Raw genomic sequence first — 17,851 nt, forward strand, 5'->3', positions numbered from 1 at the left:
AAAATGTTTACTAGTTTTAATTGACTATTTTTCAAAATGGATATATTTTTCCTTTGTGGATTCAGCTTCTACTCATTGTGTGTTGCAATTTCTCAAGTCTGTGTTTTCACTTGAAGATCCTCAAAAAGAGTGGGTAACTGATAATGGGACCATTTTGTTTCACATGCCATGAAAGATTTTTTTAAGTCTATGGATGTCAAACATATTCAAGTAGCTCTATACAGTCCTACGGCTAATGGTCTTGTTGAAAGGGCTAATCGTTTTTTGAAGGAAGGAATTCAAACTGCTATTTCATCTGGTTTAGATGTTAACCTTTTTCTTAAAGAAAAGGTGAATTCTTACCACATTTCGTGTCACTCTACAACTGGTTTCACACCCTTTGAGTTATTGAGGGGTAGGAAATGTCGTACTTTACTCTTACCTTCTTGGTTAGAAAAATACTCCTCCTCTTCTAACAGTATCAGTGATTCAAAGAAAAATGAAAGTATGCGCCAAACTTCAGAGTAACAGCTGTTCCCCTGTGGGTCCGTTACCTGAAATCTTCAATAAAGAAGAAACATCTCTACTTTCGATTCTGCAGTGATTATTCCGATACTACAGCCAGCAAACAAAGGTGAATTACAAACCACAAAGTTCATGGTAAGCAATTGGTGGCAAGCATTCCTAGGTCACCTTTCCGAGTGTTGCCAAGACGTCTTTAGCAAATCATCTGGTATGATTCGACCTAAAAAAGGTGCAATGGCAAAGCCAATAGGTTTCATGGCGAGACCTATTGGCTTTGCCAATGCCAGGGATGTGGAATTCCTATAGCTCAACCCCCTGGAGTACAAACCCGCTGGCTGCCAGTTTGCAGTACCCCATTAAGGATCAGGGAAGGGCAGTGCCTGCAGTTAAGTTAATATTTGTGTGCATATGTTAATGCTGTTCAAACTTGTATTTATGGGTCATTAATAGAAAGCCTTTAGGATTAGGGTGAGCGCTCTCAGTAAATGTAAGTTCTGACTGCACTTCTGACAGTGGTTCCAGTATAAAAATGTGTACTAACGGTTTCAAAGTTTAGCAATATGAGGCTATGCATAACGCTCCCAGAAAGCTCTCCGATTGGATGTAAATTTTTGCAGAAGCTTGAAAGCAAGATTAGTGATTTTTTGCTTTCAATACAAAAGGTTACTAAAAATATGAAAGTAGGAAACTTTTTTTTTGCTAAACTACTGTAAAATCTCAGGTACCATTTCTGTGCAGCATCATTTAGTAAAATGTGTTGATGCATGCTAGTCTTTCCCGAAAATATTCATATTACAGAATCAGTGTAACCAGTTTCAATAACATTTTGGGATTTTTTTAATAAAAAAATCAAGCATTTGGCAAAGCCAATAGGTCTGAAATGGTGGTCAGCTTTTTAGTTTTGGCAATGCATGACTTGTTTTTGCAAAACCTTATTGATGTGAGAGCTGCCAGGCCCTCACAACAAACATTGGCTAAAGCAAAAATTGTTTTCGGTCTCAAAAAAGCACACACTGCCACATTAGTTACTGGCACTGAACAAAACTAATTTGCGTGCCGATATGCTCCTTGGGAAAGAGCGCGAGAGCGAGAGACACAGACAGACAGAATCTTAAACACAAAAGGCCATGGTTAACGCAAGACCAAATTAGAGGCCCAATTATTAAAGAAAGTCTCAAAAGTGCACCCTTGGTATAGGTCCTTGCATTAAGGGCAGCAATATGGCTTTCGTGAATTCACAAGAATTTACAGCAGTAGGGCAAGAGATAGTACTCCTAGAAAATATTTGTGAAAACCTGAGTGTTTGCAAGTTTATTTTCCCTGCAACCACTTTTTTCCCCAACTCTGGAAGAAGGTTTACTTCTGCCATTGTCAGGAGTAAATTTACAACATTTCTCAGTATTGGAAAAGATTAGAGAAAAGATGTTGAAAACCCTTAAGACATGCAAGTTAGTAGGTTTGCAGACTCAAAAGGACATTCCAACCCTGGAAATCTGGTTTACCACTACCTTCAATCCCAGTATGTAGATCTGCGGAAATGTAGCAACATTAAGGGATTGCTAGTATTCAAACACTACTATGGTATGAACCCTGGCATAATCAGAGAGGCTATACAAGAACTCTTATATAATGAGATTGCTGCCATTATCTGTCACCGCACAACTTGGCACCAAAGGGACAAGTGGATTTTGTTACAGAACAAGTAGATTTATGAAGCAACCTGCCCGATGGACAAGTAGATATTTAAATTCCAACCCCTGCAATGCCCATTCTTTTCCCCATTTCTGTCCATGGCTTGGTTCGTAGTGGAGCGTAAATTGCGTGAGATAGGAAGTCGTGCAACTATTTAGTAATGGCTGTTTTTATAAGTGATGTAATAGAACTTGAATTTAAAGCATTGTTTTAATACTGGAAGATGGAGTCTTGCACCCCAGTGTGAAGAGCACAGCTCCTTCAATCTCGGCAGGATAGAGGCTCGTGTGTGTGCAGGCAGTACTGGGGGAAAGGCAGATATTGACTAATTTTGCGAGAGAAAATCTGCACAGATAAATAGAAGATTTTGTACTTTATTTTGGTATGGGAGCATTTTTATTAGGATTGCTAATAGTCAGTGGGATCAGTGCATCCTTAAGCAAAACACGAGAATGCAACGCTGTGCTGGAGTTATAACGAATGTCCTCCCGAAGTAAAGAAAAAACAGCAATAATGAAATAAAGTATCAGGGAGACTGAAGACCAGGGCAAACATGGAGCTCAACTCCAAAGGAACATTATTTTTACGAATCCTCTACAGTTACATAAAAAAAAAAAAATCCAACAACAATGGACGTGTCGGGAACGTGAGGGTATGGGGAGGTAAGAGTCATAGGCTAAACAAAAGTTTAAGATTTCATACAGGGTTAAGTTATTAACTTGGACAAATCCGTGCAAGGACAGTTACAGAACTTCCGCAATGATCTCCATGGCACTTATTGGCAGTCCCGGACAGTCACGTGGTATCTGCCAGATGGCCCTTATGTCTCCCTAGCAGGCCATTAACACCCATCAATCTTCCACATTTAGGATAAGAAAAAAACATTTCCCTCCTCACCGATTACCATGCGCTCCCAGGGCCCTAATTCATTAGCGTTTCACTTGCTATTGTCAACAAGCGATGTGAGGAAAAGAACTGTGCGCTCCCTGCGTATGCTGCGGAGGCGTTGCCCGGCCCATACAGTCCAGTGGCGGGTGTCGACCGCGGGCACGGAGCAGATCGCCATGATGTATTTGCTCGGCTTTTTCTGCCGAGCCACTTGGACGGCCTCGCCTGTTAATGGGTTTCTTGTCTTTATGGGGCCATGTGTTTGGCCCCATAAAGATAAGAAAGCTTTTGCGACAAACGCAAAGCAGGCCAGGCCGTCCAAATGGGACGGCTCAAAAAGCCAAGCAAATACGTCACCAACACCTCTTTTCCAATGGCAGGCCACAGTTTAGCATAAACGGTGACGCCAACCAATGGAAAAGAGGGGCGGGGCTTAATGCTCCTTACAGAAAATACCTGTTAACACTACATCTCGCCAGCGAGACTGCGCAGGTCTGCGCAGTCTTACGCCAGGCGAGACCTAATGAAGAAATGTTAAAACATATTGTCTATAAAAGAGGTCTCTCATATACCTTAAAAACAAATTCAGTCCAAAGTAATTAAAACCTATGTACGCATAAATACTTACTAAAACTCAGACAAAACAATGTGGCAACTATTTCAGAACACAGTGAAAATGGCAGAGAGCGACACAATGGTAATAGACTAGAAAATTATATATGTATAATACAAACACATGGAAACTCATGTTTTCCAGATGTCAATTACAGAGCTTGTAGCAGAAGAGGTTATAACCATTTTCATGTACATATTCAGTCTCCTGTGCAGAAAGTGAATGACTCTAAAGCGGTATTTCCCTAGCATAATTTGCAGGCTCTAGTCCAGCAAACAGGTACCATCATATCATTTGGGAACTTCAAACCTTTTAAAGACCCTTGGTATTCGGTTTGTGTGGCCAGGAGACTATTAAAATAGGGCGTGGAAAATCCGCTCTTAAAAGCTCTGCTTTGATCGTTTCAAGTCAACCTGAAGGGCACGGCCTCTTAGACCAAAAGTATAATAAAGAAGAGAGAAGCGGAAGGAAGAAAAACAGGAAGAGGCAATAGTAATAAGAATTTAACAACAAACAATAGGAATAAACATGAAGAGAACCTCCTTTAATCTTTTCTCGACCTTATGTAAAAGTCCCCCATTACCATCTGCAAAGTACTTAAATGTCCCAGGACTCGAAAAATCCACTTGCCTGCTCGCATTTGCGAGACAGATTTTATTAGGGCGAGCTATTTTTACGTTCTACTCGCCCTTTCTGGCGAGTAGGAAGACAAACTGACTTTTGACCTCTGTCTCTGAAAGCAGAGCAAATATGACAAGATAGCAAGATTTAAAGGCATCTTTATTGCTCACAAAGTGAATGAGCAATAAAAATGCCTTTAAATCTTGTTAACTTGTCACATTTGCTCACAAAAGGTCAAGTGCATCATAGTTAGGCCAAGTAGATTTTTTAAGTTACTAGACCTGCAGGTCTAGTAAAAATATTTGGATTTTTCGAGCCAGTGTCTTCACTGTCAGCCTCCACCAACACAATTACCTTTCTCCCATGGCAAGATCTATATAAATATACTGGCACATGCATCAATATAGGATTTTGCGAGTCCTTAATAGCGAATATTAAGGATTCGCTATTAAGAACTCGCAAAATCCTATGCATGTAGGAATCGCAATATTAATTGCGATTCCTACACATTCCTTATTTGCGACTCACAAATAGCAAGTCGCAAATAAGGATTAGCTTCCCATTCATTCCTATGGGTCTACAGGCCCATAGGAATGAATAGGAAATTGCAAGCGCTATTTGCGAGTACCAGTAGGTACTTGCAAATAGCTCCCGCAATTTCAAGGGTGCAAGGGTGTCAACATGACACCCTTTTGCACCCCTGAAATGATGTGTGCACACATGTTGCACACACACATGCCCTAAGGGCATGTGTGCGCGCGCAACATGAAACTTTGAATAAAGCATAAAAGTGCTTTTTTCAAAGTTTTAGCAAATTACCATGAAGTCCTACTTTATGGTAATTTGCTCCCGCAAATAGTGAAATCACTATTATTTTCACAATCATGGATAGCATTTAAGGAATCTCAATTTGAGATTCCTTAAATGCTATCGCAATTTAAGGAATCGCTATTTAGAGATTCCTTATATTGCGAGTTTAGCATTTGGGATGATGCATCCCAAATGCAAAAATACCGGTCGCAAAGGGGCAGATTCTGAGAATCTGCCCGTTTGCGACCGGTATTTAGCTTACTGCATGTGCCCAATAGTCCTTATTACCAACCTCCCAGGAACCCACTCATTACTGCGTAATATATTCAATACTACCCTCAATAGAAGTCAGCCCTTTCAAGCGACCATGCCTTTCACAGAACTAATCACCGGAGCAAAATCCAAAACATCTCAACCGCAAACCAATTTACCTCATCAGCCTAAATACATCAACCTCTTTTCATTAACAGCCCCCACTACACCCTTCATTTACCCCACAGATATCACTATCAAAGACACCGGGACAGCCTTCTACCACCAATGGACTCTTAACAATGCCCATTTATATGCCTCCATGCACTCATAAGCCCTACTAGACACCCCAATACCAGCCTGCATCCATTTCCACTTTTCTAAGCCCTAAAATAGAAACCCATGTGCCATAACACAACCAAAAGCTTTCACAGCTTTCAAAATATCGACAACTCTAAAGGAAAAGAAGATGCAGTGCTTACAGGTGAGTGAGTGGGTTGTAGGGCGGGTGGTGAAGTGTAAAAGATAAATGGAATTGCATGGAATAGAAAGTGAAAAGATGGTGCAGAAAAGGAAAGATAATGTGTCAGATATGCAGATTTAGGATTTCAGAAAGGTGTTGGGAAAAAAATGGTTTAAGGGACTCTCACAGGGAGAGAATGCAGAGAACAATAGTGTGATGTGGAGAACAGGAGTGACTGCGACTCTCCAAAGACCACAACTCCCTTTCACAGACGTTAATATTTAATTCACAGTCACATTTCTTTTTAGAATTCAAACCTTTCCAAATTCCAATTATTCACAAGAAAATCCTTCTTGTTACTCATTGATTTAATACTGCCAACCACCACCGGGAAAGCCAATAGATCGGTTTTGGGCATATGTTTGTTGTGTTGTATGTCTAGATGCAATAACTTAACAAGCATTTACAATGCAATGGTCTCGGCATTGTTAAAGTTAGAGCTATTGGCATTGCTCATGACATTTTTGTTTTTAAAACATTTAAAGAAACGGCATTGTTATTGACAATGTCAATAACTTAATCTCTCTCAAATGCGAGACCTATTGCATTTGCACCCACACACACAGCCACACACACAAAGCCACCTACACAGAGCTATTCACATAGAGCAACCCACACACAAATAGAGCCACCCACACAGAGCCACCTACACAGTTACCCACACACAGACAGAGCCACCCACGCATAGAGCCACCTACAAAAAAAGCCACCCACACAGAGCCACACACATGGAGCCTCCCACACAGAGCCACCCACACACAGAGCCACCCACACACAGACATGCTGCTGACTTTAAACATTGCATTCTATTTATGTTCTTACTGTCTCTTCTGTAATTCTCTGCTGAGGAGCACTGTCATTCTGTGTACTCAGGTGAGGTAAAATTGTAGTCCGTCTGCTTTTTTTTAAAAATGTCCCGGTTTTTGGCTTTAAAATGCTGGTCACCTTACCATAGGTCGTCTTTCGATCGCAGTTGGGTATGTATTTTTTGGGTAGTTTTATAGCGCGATCTCGCAACACACAAGTTCACAATCCTATTTTTAGGCACGGGCAGATTAAATGATTTGTCCTGAATCACAGGATGTGGTCCATCGGCTGCGCTGCCGCCTCTGGTGCAGGAAACCAGGGTTCGAACCTCGAGGTCGCGTCCACATCCTGTGATTCTGGGCAAATCACATCTCCCCGTGCCTGAATGTGTAATGTAAATACGGGGCTATGTAAAGCGCTCCAATACCTTCGGGTCGAGTTCGCGCTGTATAAATATGCAACAACAACAAAAATAGCCGTCACCAAGACTGAAACACGGTCCTCCGAGCGCAAAGTCGGTTGCTCTGGCCGGGAGGCCGCCCTCCTCCACGTAAAGATTGCCATTGGCCACGGGTTTCCAATGGAAGGGGAGGGTGAGGTAGGCTGTAAGAATGGAATGGGTTTTATATTTAGATTGCATAAACTTAAAAGGCGGAAATGGGGGGCAGTCTATCGACATGCGGCGCTAGTTGTTGACCGATTTTGTTTGCGGTAGGCTCTTGATTAATGTAAACAACTGCTATGCCGGAGACATAAAGAAACACCTGTTTGTTGACATTTTGCTAAAAGCATTTAAGAGTGGCGAAAAGAACCGTTCTGGCAAACGGCACTTCAGGTGTAGTTACCCCGTTCAATGTCACCAGAGGCTGATATTCACCCGTTACCACACGTGTAAACTCTTCCAACTGTTGTAAATCCATACAACGTTGTGATTGGGTTATCCACAGCTCCCTGGCTGCAGTGTAATCCCTAGTTCACTCTCAGCTGACTTCCCAGAGCAGTGCGTCCTGGGCCCCAGTACCTTGCGGTACAGCAATGGAGCTCCGCGGGCTGCACTCTCGCGGGCACACCCTACTGCTGCTCGGCCCGCACCAACCCTCATTCACGGGCAGCCTGGCGCGGAGCCCCAGTGCCATCTTTGCTCCCCTCAAACCTGAAGGGTGCCCGGCTCCACCTTGTACAGAGGGTCACCTGGCAGTACGGGAGTTCGGACCTGGGGAACATCCTTTGCTTCCCCACTAAAGGGACGGAGCTCTCTACCTTCTCCCAGAGTTACCTTAGCGGCTGCCACACTCAGAGTGGTACGGACGCTGTGCCTCCTGAGCCCCGCCGAGACCCGGCAGCATAGCATGGAGGCCGCCATCTCTGCTGCACTCAGCACAGCGCACATGCGCAAACTCTGAACGGAAACAAGGCAGGGCTCCGGACATGATGTCCCGGGAGCTGCAAGCCTATCCTGTGGTGCTTTCCCAGTCATTTTGGCTTTGAGGGTCCCATTTCTGCCAAACAAACCAAATCCCTCCTCCAACTTTTCCTGGCTTTTAGCACGACCACTCAGCGTGCTGTCCATGGGAATAGTTTGACTTGATCCAGCGCATCACCATCAAATGGATCCCTCGATCCAGTCATTCCAATAATTTGTGTAGGAAGTTATACATGTTTTATGTATACAATTAACATGGTCAAAGCCACCTATGATTTTTTGTGCATATTTATATAGAACAAACTCGACCCGAAGGAACAAGCGCAGCCTTCGGTAGCCGAGACCTAATGAACACAAGAATGTCCCTGTAAAAAAAAAAAAAAAAAAAACACGCCCATCAGTGTAAAAGGGGCGTGTCTTAAAAAAGAGAAAGAAGCGAAAAAACACCCCCGAATCTGAAAAAGACGGGGCTTGTTTCGACAGACAAAGCTTTTCTCCAGTGGCTGACCAGCATATAAGAGGCCAGCCAATGGAGAAGAGGGGCGGGTTCAAGCCCCACTACTAGAAAACATTAAATCTCGCAAGCGCAGCCTTCGCTAGCCGAGACCTAAAAACTCCCAGAAAGGCCAGTTGGCATGTTTTGAGAAGAGGATTTTAGTTTTCATGTTTTGAGTCACACCCTTAATTACATCCGCCAAGACTCTTGGAAAGGGATCCTAGCAATGCTTCTTTAGCCACACCCATTTTACACCACTCCTCCACGCCCCATCCCCCTTACAGCACTAGGTATCACTATGGGTAGTGCACTAGACCAATACAGGTCCTGATTTTATGATATATCCAGAAAATGCCAGGTCACATCAGAGAATGGACATAAATAAAGAAGTGGTTCTTGTTACCCCTTGGATCAGGATGTTGGATGGTACGACATTCTCAATCATTCCAGCATTGCAGAGTATATTTTCCCTTCCATGCACTAAGGTTGGGGAACCCTTTTAAAATTACTCAGAAATCCAGAAGTCGAAGTAGGCGGGATCTGTGGGAAACTACGTTCCCGTACATTTTTAAAGAAAAAATAACAACCCCCCTAACTTTGTTAGGGTTCTCCTGCACAGCAATTGCAAAATCTATTGTATTACATATATCTTAAAAGGGGCCCCCTTGCTTTCCTTTCTTTTAATTGGTTGCTGTGCTAGCCACTTACATTTCCACTGTACGTATTGGCTGCAGCATACTGTTTCCTGAGTTCATCGTGTGCATCTCGTCAGTTTCACCACACAAAAGTACTGTTTCCATCTGTTTTTGTGGAACAATTCTTTTTTTTTTTTTTTTTTTTTTAAGGATTTGCATGCACAGCGCTAGTTTTAATCCTTCCTGCCCCGTAAGCTAGACTTGCTCACAGTTGATGACCCTTCAAACTGCTGGAAACGGGCACCATCAGCAAAGGTTGCCCTTGTCAAGCAGTGGGGAAAAAGCGTTCCCAACGCCTTGGCTTGAGCAGCAGCCTTGTCTGCATCCCAAGCTTCTCCCAAAGATCCCCAGACAGTGAGGGCATTGCCTTGCCTTCGTGTGGGGCCAGGATTCTGCTGTGCCAGTTAAACAAGCGATAGAAGGGAGCGATATCCAGTCCTTAAAAGAAGCATCTAAAGTACTCCAAGTTTGTGTAGCAAGAAAGCGCTACTTCTGCCTCTGTTAAAAACAGAAAAGGAAGCATGAGCTGCTTCCTCCAGAAATGAACCTACTCTATGTACACAGGGGAGCTCGCACATTTACAGCCTGGTGTCAATTCAGGAGAAAGATGCCATCGAGAGGCTAATTTCCGTTACATTCTCTTGTCAGCCCCGTGCATATTCATTGAACAAAATACTATTTCAAACATCAGCATCTATACCATCCGTAGCTGTCAATATCAAAATAAGATGTTTACAGATTCCAACCAGTTACAATCTACTCCAATGTCTGTACAGACGTGCTGTTTTGGATTAAAGTATGAGAAAATAAAAAGTGCTTAGCACTACAGATAAAACAGTATGGCTCAATCAATGTAAGAAGACGCCACGATACTGGAGACAATTGTATAGCTTTTGCACTAAAAAAACAACCCTCAGCGTAAGACAATTCTATGGCAGGACAGGAAGCTCCGATTATGCTATCTCATTTCTTTAACAAATGCTAAGCAGCCAATCACAATACAGAAAAAAGAAGAAAAAAAACGAAATTTCCCATGAATACATTGGGCAACCATAGAGTATGTACACTATATAAGGCACCATAGAGAACAGGACATCCTCTTTCCTTGCTGCTCCGCAGCCCGTTAAGTGTACTTTTCCTCTTTACTTGTTAGTTAATGCTACTGTTTTGGTACCTTACTATGCCTGTTGCACTTGTGCTTGTTAACGCTTCTATTGCGCTCCATGTTGGCGCGTCGCCGCGGTGCTTCTGCCCGGTTTGCTTGGTTCTCTAGCATTTTTTGTCTTTAGCTTCCGCTCGCCGCTTTTGCCCGTCTCGGCGTTGCTGGGGAGCGTGAGGTCACCTCCTTGAGTCCGGGCGCTTCGCGCCCGCGTCTCTGTTGCCTTATGGAGTGGGAGATAGGGGCTCGGAGGCTCGCGCATTGCATGCGAGCGCTCCTCTATGCAAATACCGGGCGGACGTTACCGCGCATGTGCGGCGGCTGTGTTTCTGTGACAACACGGACATGTTTTGACAGGAGAAGGTCGCGTTTCGGCGCCCATTGCCCACAGCCTGCGTATTTCGCCCCAATTACGCCCTTTTGAAGAACAATAACACAATTGGGCTGTATAATCCTTCATAGGCTTTGCCTAGAGTGACAGTTTTCTCTACCAGCAAGCCCTCCCTCCAAGTTTGATAATTGCAGTGTGTTCAGGTTTTTTTCTACCTGTGTTATTGGCTTGCTGTGGTGTTTGTTCACTCCCCCTGCATGGTGCCTTTGGCCATTATTGATCTCTCTCTGTGGGCATTATAATTGTTGCACTTGTGTGTCACTATGGCTGATTATTATGATGAAGATGACTATTACTATGATGAAGATGCCTATGGCTCTCTGGAGCACGATTTGGTTGAGGCTTTGGATCAGGGAGTACAACATTCGGTTAATAAGGCGCTTGTTCGTGCCATTAACCCCTTGAAACGTCATTTGTCTCTCTATGCTCAACAGCAGGGCTGGTTGCCGTCTGCTCGTGCATCCTCTAAATCTCATGTAAATCCTCACAAATCTGATCTCCAGATATTGGCCAAAAGTTGGTCTTCTGACAGGTCTACCCCCAAGTCGACGGTTGGGACTTCGGTTTCCACCTTTCCTGATACAGATACAGAAGACACTCATTCCTTCACTTTGTCTGAACATAACCCTCCTCCACGGAAAAAGGCTCGTAAGGAGCACTTAGTGGACACTCCTCACACCCCCCCTATACTCACTTTTGATCCCTCTGATATCGTTCATCAAATCCTCTCTGGGAATTCTGTTGAGAGCCACGGCCGAACGAGCGCCCCCTGTGTCGTCCGGCCCTGGCAAAAACCAGCCGAAACGCTCACCGCAGCGAGGCCTGAACCTTGTCAAGGCCACTAAAAGTGGCCACAAAGTGTGTAAGCTCCTTCAGGAACGGTTGACCAAATAACTGTCCTTGAGCCAAGGGGCCGGACTCGGAAGATGAGAGCTCCGCCAGTTTAGGATCTAGCTTGAGAAGAATGGAACGGCGCCGCTCACAAGAAATTGCGCGGTTGGCATTTCCCTCTGGGACCAATCAATGAGCTCATCAGGATCAACAAGGGCTGAAGACTCCTTAGCTTGAACACCAAGATCCAGGATTTTAGTAAGCGGGCCCAACAAGTCCAACAATTTGTCCTGGCAGGAACGCCATCCCCTGCTGTGGCGGAATATGTACAGGCACATATTCGCCAACCAATTGCAAAGGATGTCAGGGCCCGCCTGAGATCCGAATGTCCATGTCCAGATTTAGCTGACCATTTGGCCGATACTCCAGAAGTGGATCCTACGATGGTCACATATCTCAAGAAGTACGCCAAAGACCCGAAGAAGGGTCTTGACAGGTCTTGACGTTCCTGCCAGGACAAATTGTTGGACGAACTTATGGTGAGGTTAATTCCAGCTTCCGAGGTGGTATTGGGGGGCAGGATCCAATTTTTTCTCCACAATTGGCGTCTAATCTCCAACGATGCTTGGGTGCTGGAAACGGTTCAGCATTACAAGATAGAGTTTTACCAGCCCCAGCCTCAAACCCTCCCTCCAACCCGTTGTTTTTCTCCATTCAAGAACAGGAGTTCATTTCAGCAGAAATAGACTCCCTTCTGGCAAAAGGGGCGATCCTTCGGACTACCCGTCATCCAAGAGGGTTTGTGAGCACGGTTTTTCTGGTTCAGAAACGAGGGGGCGGATCCCGTTTGGTTCTAAATCTGAAGGAGTTCAACGGAGGGGTAGTTTACCGCCATTTCAAAATGGAAGGGATCCATCTGTTGCGAGATCTTCTACGGGAAGGGGATTGGATGGTTCGCCTAGATCTCAAAGATGCGTATTTGTCGATTCCAATCTTCAGCCCCCATCGTAGGTTTCTACAGTTCCAATGGCAAGGGAACTGGTTCGAATACAAAGTTCTCCCGTTCGGCCTCTCGTCAGCTCCTTGGTGAGTCACAAAGCTTCTGAGGCCCGTCGTTGAATGCTTGCTCGGGGTGTTCGCATGATTATATACTTGGATGACATTCTGATCATGGCAGATTGTCCCCTCAAGTTGATGTCACATCTGGAATGGTCGATCGATCTGTTACAATCTCTGGGATTTCTGGTGAATCCTCAGAAATCTGTTTTCACCCCATCACAAGTGATAGATTTTCTGGGTTTCCAGGTCAATTCTCTTGCCTGTCAGCTTCTCTTACCCAATCAGAAGATTCGTTACATCAAGAGGGAGTTGACTTTGGTTATCTCCAGACAGACTGTATCTTTGAGATTTATAGCACGAGTCGTCGGACTGTTGGCGTCTTCGATTCAGGCGATTTTCCCGGGCCCTCTGCATTACAGGGCGCTTCAACGTTTGAAGATCCGTCATCTCCAGAACGGCCTTCGCTATTACGATCAAATTCCTCTTTCAGAGGAAGCGAGGTGGGAGATGCAATGGTGGTTGGACCACATGGAAGCCTGGAACGGGCGAGCCCTGTTCAGATCATCTCCGGAGATGGTGATAGAATCCGATGCCAGCCTGTGGGGTTGGGGAGCCCGGTGCGGTCCAATATTGACGGGGGGGGGGCAGGGAGGGGGGTGGGGTCGGTGGTCTCCTCACGAGTTGACTCTCCACATAAATTGCCTGGAACTCCTGGCAGGGTCCTTCGCGATCCGTTGTTGCACTCCCCTTCGCTCCAATTGTTGCATTCTTCTCCGCATGGACAATGTGTCAGCGGTTCGTTATGTCAACAGGTTGGGCGGCACGAAGTCCAGGATCTTAGCGGAGATCGCCAAAGACTTTTGGCATTTTTGTCTACAAAAGAAGGTCACTGTTATTGCCGAATATATTCCCGGTCGCAACAATCAGATTGCGGACTGGAATCTGGGTCTTCTTCGGGATTTCAGCAATTGGAGGCCCACCCTTCCTTTGATGTCCGCTTTTCTTGTTGTTTACAAACCACGCCACACACTGCTGCACGCCACACACTACCGCACGCCACACACTGCTGCATTACACACTGCTGCATGCCTCACATGGCTGCATGCCGCTGCACGCCACACACTGCTGCATGCCACTGCACGCCTCACACTGCTGCATGCCACTGCACGCCTCACACTGCTGCACGCAGCACACTACCGCACGCCACACACTGCTGCATTACACACTGCTACTTTACACACTGCTGCGTTACACACTGCTGCACGCCACACACTGCCGCACACTACCCCACACCGCACACTGCTGCACGCCGCACACTGCCGCACGCCACACTGCTGCACGTCACACACTGCTGCATGCGCTGCACGCCACACACTGCTGCATGCCGCTGCACGCCACACACTGCCGCACGCCACACACTGCCGCACGCCACACGCTGCTGCACACCACACACTGCTGCACGCGCTGCACGCCACACACTGCTGCACACCACACAACACTGCTGCACGCCACACACTGCTTTTATGCGAGTTTATGCTACTGACATTGTAAATGACAATGCCTTTTATTTGTTTTAAAACCAAAACATAAATAAAAGGCATGGTAATTTTACAATGCCAATAGCTCAAACTCTTATAAATGCGAGACCTATTGCATTGCAAATGCTTGTTCTGTATTGGGATTGGCTGCTGAGCATTTCTATTAAAGAAATGAGATAGCATAATCCTCGCCTCCTTGTCCTTAACCCCTTCCATGCTCATGACGGAACGGTTCCGTCATGAGCGTCGGTTGAGCTGTGCTCATGACGGAACCGTTCCGTCATGAGCCCGCCCGCGCAAGAAACGGTCAGCACCGCGGCGGAATTCGCGCCGCATGGAAGGGGTTAATAGAATTGAAAATTATTTTCACGAATGTTTGCAGATGTTGAATTGTTATTGCCCACGAGTTGTGTATGCAATAAAAAAAAATAAAAAAATACAAAATACAAAAGTACAATTCCAGTCTCTATATGACAGCACAGCTTCATAAATGGTGCACAATCCCAGTATGGGATTGCATAGACCCCTGGTGCTTCCATTCAAGGAATGAACTGCAAATAGCTTTTTGGATCACTGCCATGGGCGGTCAGTGGAACAATTTAATGTGGAAGAGGCACTCCGACTCCACAAAAGACCGATATCCACCGGAACAATGCGGTCCCATACAGTGCAAATGGCAATAAGGAGGGCGTACCAACAGGCATCAGCAGGGCATACCCATACACAAATCTGCAGTAATGTTAAATTTACCATGCAGTAAACGCAGCTTCCATATCCACTAGTATTTGCACACCGCGGAACCCTGTCTTCTCACCTGACTGTCCTCGTGTATGATTTTAGCCGGAATCTCCTTGCGGATAATCTTGCCAAAGATTGTATCGCCCCCAGGCCGGGCGGCCTGCGCTTTACTAATCTCGTCGCACATGCTGCACGCTGCCGCCAACCCTTCGACTGCATGCACACTTCCCCTTTCTGTCACTGCCTCGTCTGGTATATGAGGCTGTGCTGTCTGTCACTCCACAGCCGGCCAGCCCCGTCGTAAACATAGAAAGAGCACACAAAAGCAAAGTAGGCGCCATTTTGAAATAGGGTAATTTATTTTGAAGTTAAAAATCATTTTGCGGCACCTTATGCGTGTGTTATTATACATGACTTTTGGAGCGAAACTTCAACGGAAAACAAAGAGAAATGCAAGCATTTTTGTTTATATAATTGACAAGTCTCCCGCCAACCCTTCCACTACACGCACACTTCCCTTTTCCCGCACACTGTCACTGACTCGTCTCTTATTTGACGCTGTGCTGTCTGTCACTCCACAGCCGGCCAGCCCCGTCGTGAACACATAAATAGGACACAGAAGCAAAGAAGACGCCATTTTGAAATAGGGTAATTTATTTTGAAGTTAAAGATAATTTTGCGGCACCTTATGCGTGTGTTATTATACATGACTTTTGGAGCGAAACTTCAAGGGAAAACAAAGAGAAATGCAAGCATTCTCGTTTATATCATCGACAAGTCTCCCTGGCCAAATGATGTAATTTTTTAGCAGTTATTGCTGCGGCCATATTAGGCATCATTAAACCTATGCTTAGCCCTACTGCCGAAAAATGCCATTGATACGTCTGACTCCGTACCACTTATATTACTCCGAGATGAGCTTCTCGTTACCTAACAAGGCTCTATCGTCAGTAGGTGCAGTATTTTCTTACTCTCGGTCTCGTGTTTAGAGATTCTGTCTATGACCACACAGAGGGGGAGAGGGCGTGGCCTTGGACAAGATCCGAAGACATTTGGAGCAGATGGAGGGTAGGATGAAGGTGAGCGATAACGTAGACACGTGAGCGGATTTAGTGTGTAATGGTGGTAAAGCCAAAAAATAGTCCTGCTTTGCTCATCCCAGAACCAGAACACCCTTTACCATCCCTGATTTAATTACCGCAGGTTTTGTGATAGAAAGAGGGACAGAATCGATTGCCCATTGACTATTAAAATTATGATGCTTTTGCCACAAATTGCATTTTAAAAAATACAGAAATTGCTTCACTGCCTGTGTACTTACTATCTGAGACCAACTTCCGCAAACATTTTGTATTTTGTATGTCTGACAGTTATAACGAATGTGATTGGTTAATGTAATGTTGCTCGCTCTGCTGACAATCAATCACCACCAGGAGTATGTAATTAGCATGAAATATGTTTTATTTCACATAGGCGGGAGAGCGCCGGGAAAGACGCGACCTTGCGGGTCCAATTCCGCTTCGCGCATGCGCATTTGCTCGTCTTCACGCGTCCTCGCGCGCTACGTCACCACGTAGTGCGTGAGGACTAGAGAGCAACACTACATATCGCCCATCTTTTATTCAAACAAAGATTTAGTGGTCCATAAAGTCCCTCGGGTCGCTTAGCTACCCTCTAGTTCAAAGTCTCGGAAGTGGCTGGGTCTTACTACCACTCTGCCCGCTCTCGTGCGCCTTACCGGAGTGGGGGTACCTTCCTCAGCGGGGCTTCCCGCTTGGCCTCTCGGTGTGTCCAGTTCCTCTCTCCTCGGGGTTCTACTCTCCTCTCCCCTCTGTTCCCCGATCTCCGGTGTTACTTGCTCCCCATGCTCCTCGCTGCTTTCTTCTACTCTCCTGTCTTTCTCTACAGTTGCGTTACTTCCTTCATTTTCTCTTGGGCTTAAGTCTTGTAGTGTCCTTTCACTCTCCTCCGGGGGCCATCGTAGGATCTTGTTACATTTGGACATACGGTCTTGGGACCACACATTCCCATCACTGAGCAATGCTGCCCTATCATACACTTCTTTCACTTGTAGAGGTAGGCTGTATTTGCTGTCTCCCTTCTTTTTCCTTGTGGCTAATCTGACTGTCACCCATTCCCCTCTCTCCAGGGTTGAGGCCTTCACTTTTTTCCTTTGATTGTAGTATTCAGTATATATCCTTTGGGCCTTCTCAAGGTTGTGCTGTACTACTGCCGGAGACCCATAGAAAGAGGCAAACCGAGCAGCATAGCTCTTATTTCAGCAATAATTAGTAAACAAATGTCCAGCAGTAAATAACGAACAAATGTCCAAGGTTTGGTCTTTTCTTCTTCTTTATTTCATTCAAGTTGCTTGTATTCCTTGTCCTTGTACAAATAGTTCATGCTTGTTGTGAGAAGTTGGCCTGGTATATGATGCTCACTAGTTAAAGTGATCACCTTGTACCATGCCAAGCAACCCTAATGGTGTGGTTGTAAGTCAACCTTTTCGGACTAGCTGCCCTAGTGGTAGCGTAGGCTAAGCAGTCTTTGAGGCTAAACTCGTGAAGCGTGTTAAGCCAGCTGTTTTACCAAATGCAACCCCCTTTTATACCAATGAAAGGACACCACACAGATATATATTCAAAATATATATGTATTTATTTCTCAAAGTAACCCCTAGTCTCTTTATGAGCACAGGAGCACAAATCGTCAAACAAGATTACAGTAGAATACACAGAAGTTGCACTTTATATGGATAGGCCCTGGTGGCTGCTCGAACCATATACTAAAATAGTGGTATAAGTACCACGA

At 45.2% G+C, this 17,851-nt stretch overlaps 2 protein-coding genes across 2 annotated transcripts in view; one reads left to right on the forward strand and one right to left on the reverse strand.

Annotated features, from left to right (window-relative positions):
* Positions 1-15,318, reverse strand: part of LOC146865866 (adenosine 5'-monophosphoramidase HINT1-like) — a 77,772-nt gene extending 62,454 nt beyond the window's left edge. The window contains exon 1 of the mRNA XM_085632716.1: positions 15,117-15,318. Coding sequence (XP_085488842.1) covers positions 15,117-15,227 — 111 coding nt within the window. The 5' untranslated portion in view covers positions 15,228-15,318. The remainder of the gene's footprint in view (positions 1-15,116) is intronic.
* A 357-nt stretch (positions 15,319-15,675) lies between these two features.
* LYRM7 (LYR motif containing 7) overlaps positions 15,676-17,851 on the forward strand; it is a 127,963-nt gene continuing 125,787 nt past the window's right edge. Inside the window, exon 1 of the mRNA XM_085632717.1 lies at positions 15,676-16,119. Within this exon, the coding sequence (XP_085488843.1) occupies positions 16,102-16,119 (18 nt within the window). The 5' untranslated portion in view covers positions 15,676-16,101. The remainder of the gene's footprint in view (positions 16,120-17,851) is intronic.

Source organism: Triturus cristatus, chromosome 2_1, assembly GCF_964204655.1.
Source record: "Triturus cristatus chromosome 2_1, aTriCri1.1, whole genome shotgun sequence".
NCBI classification, from domain to species: Eukaryota; Metazoa; Chordata; class Amphibia; order Caudata; family Salamandridae; genus Triturus; species Triturus cristatus.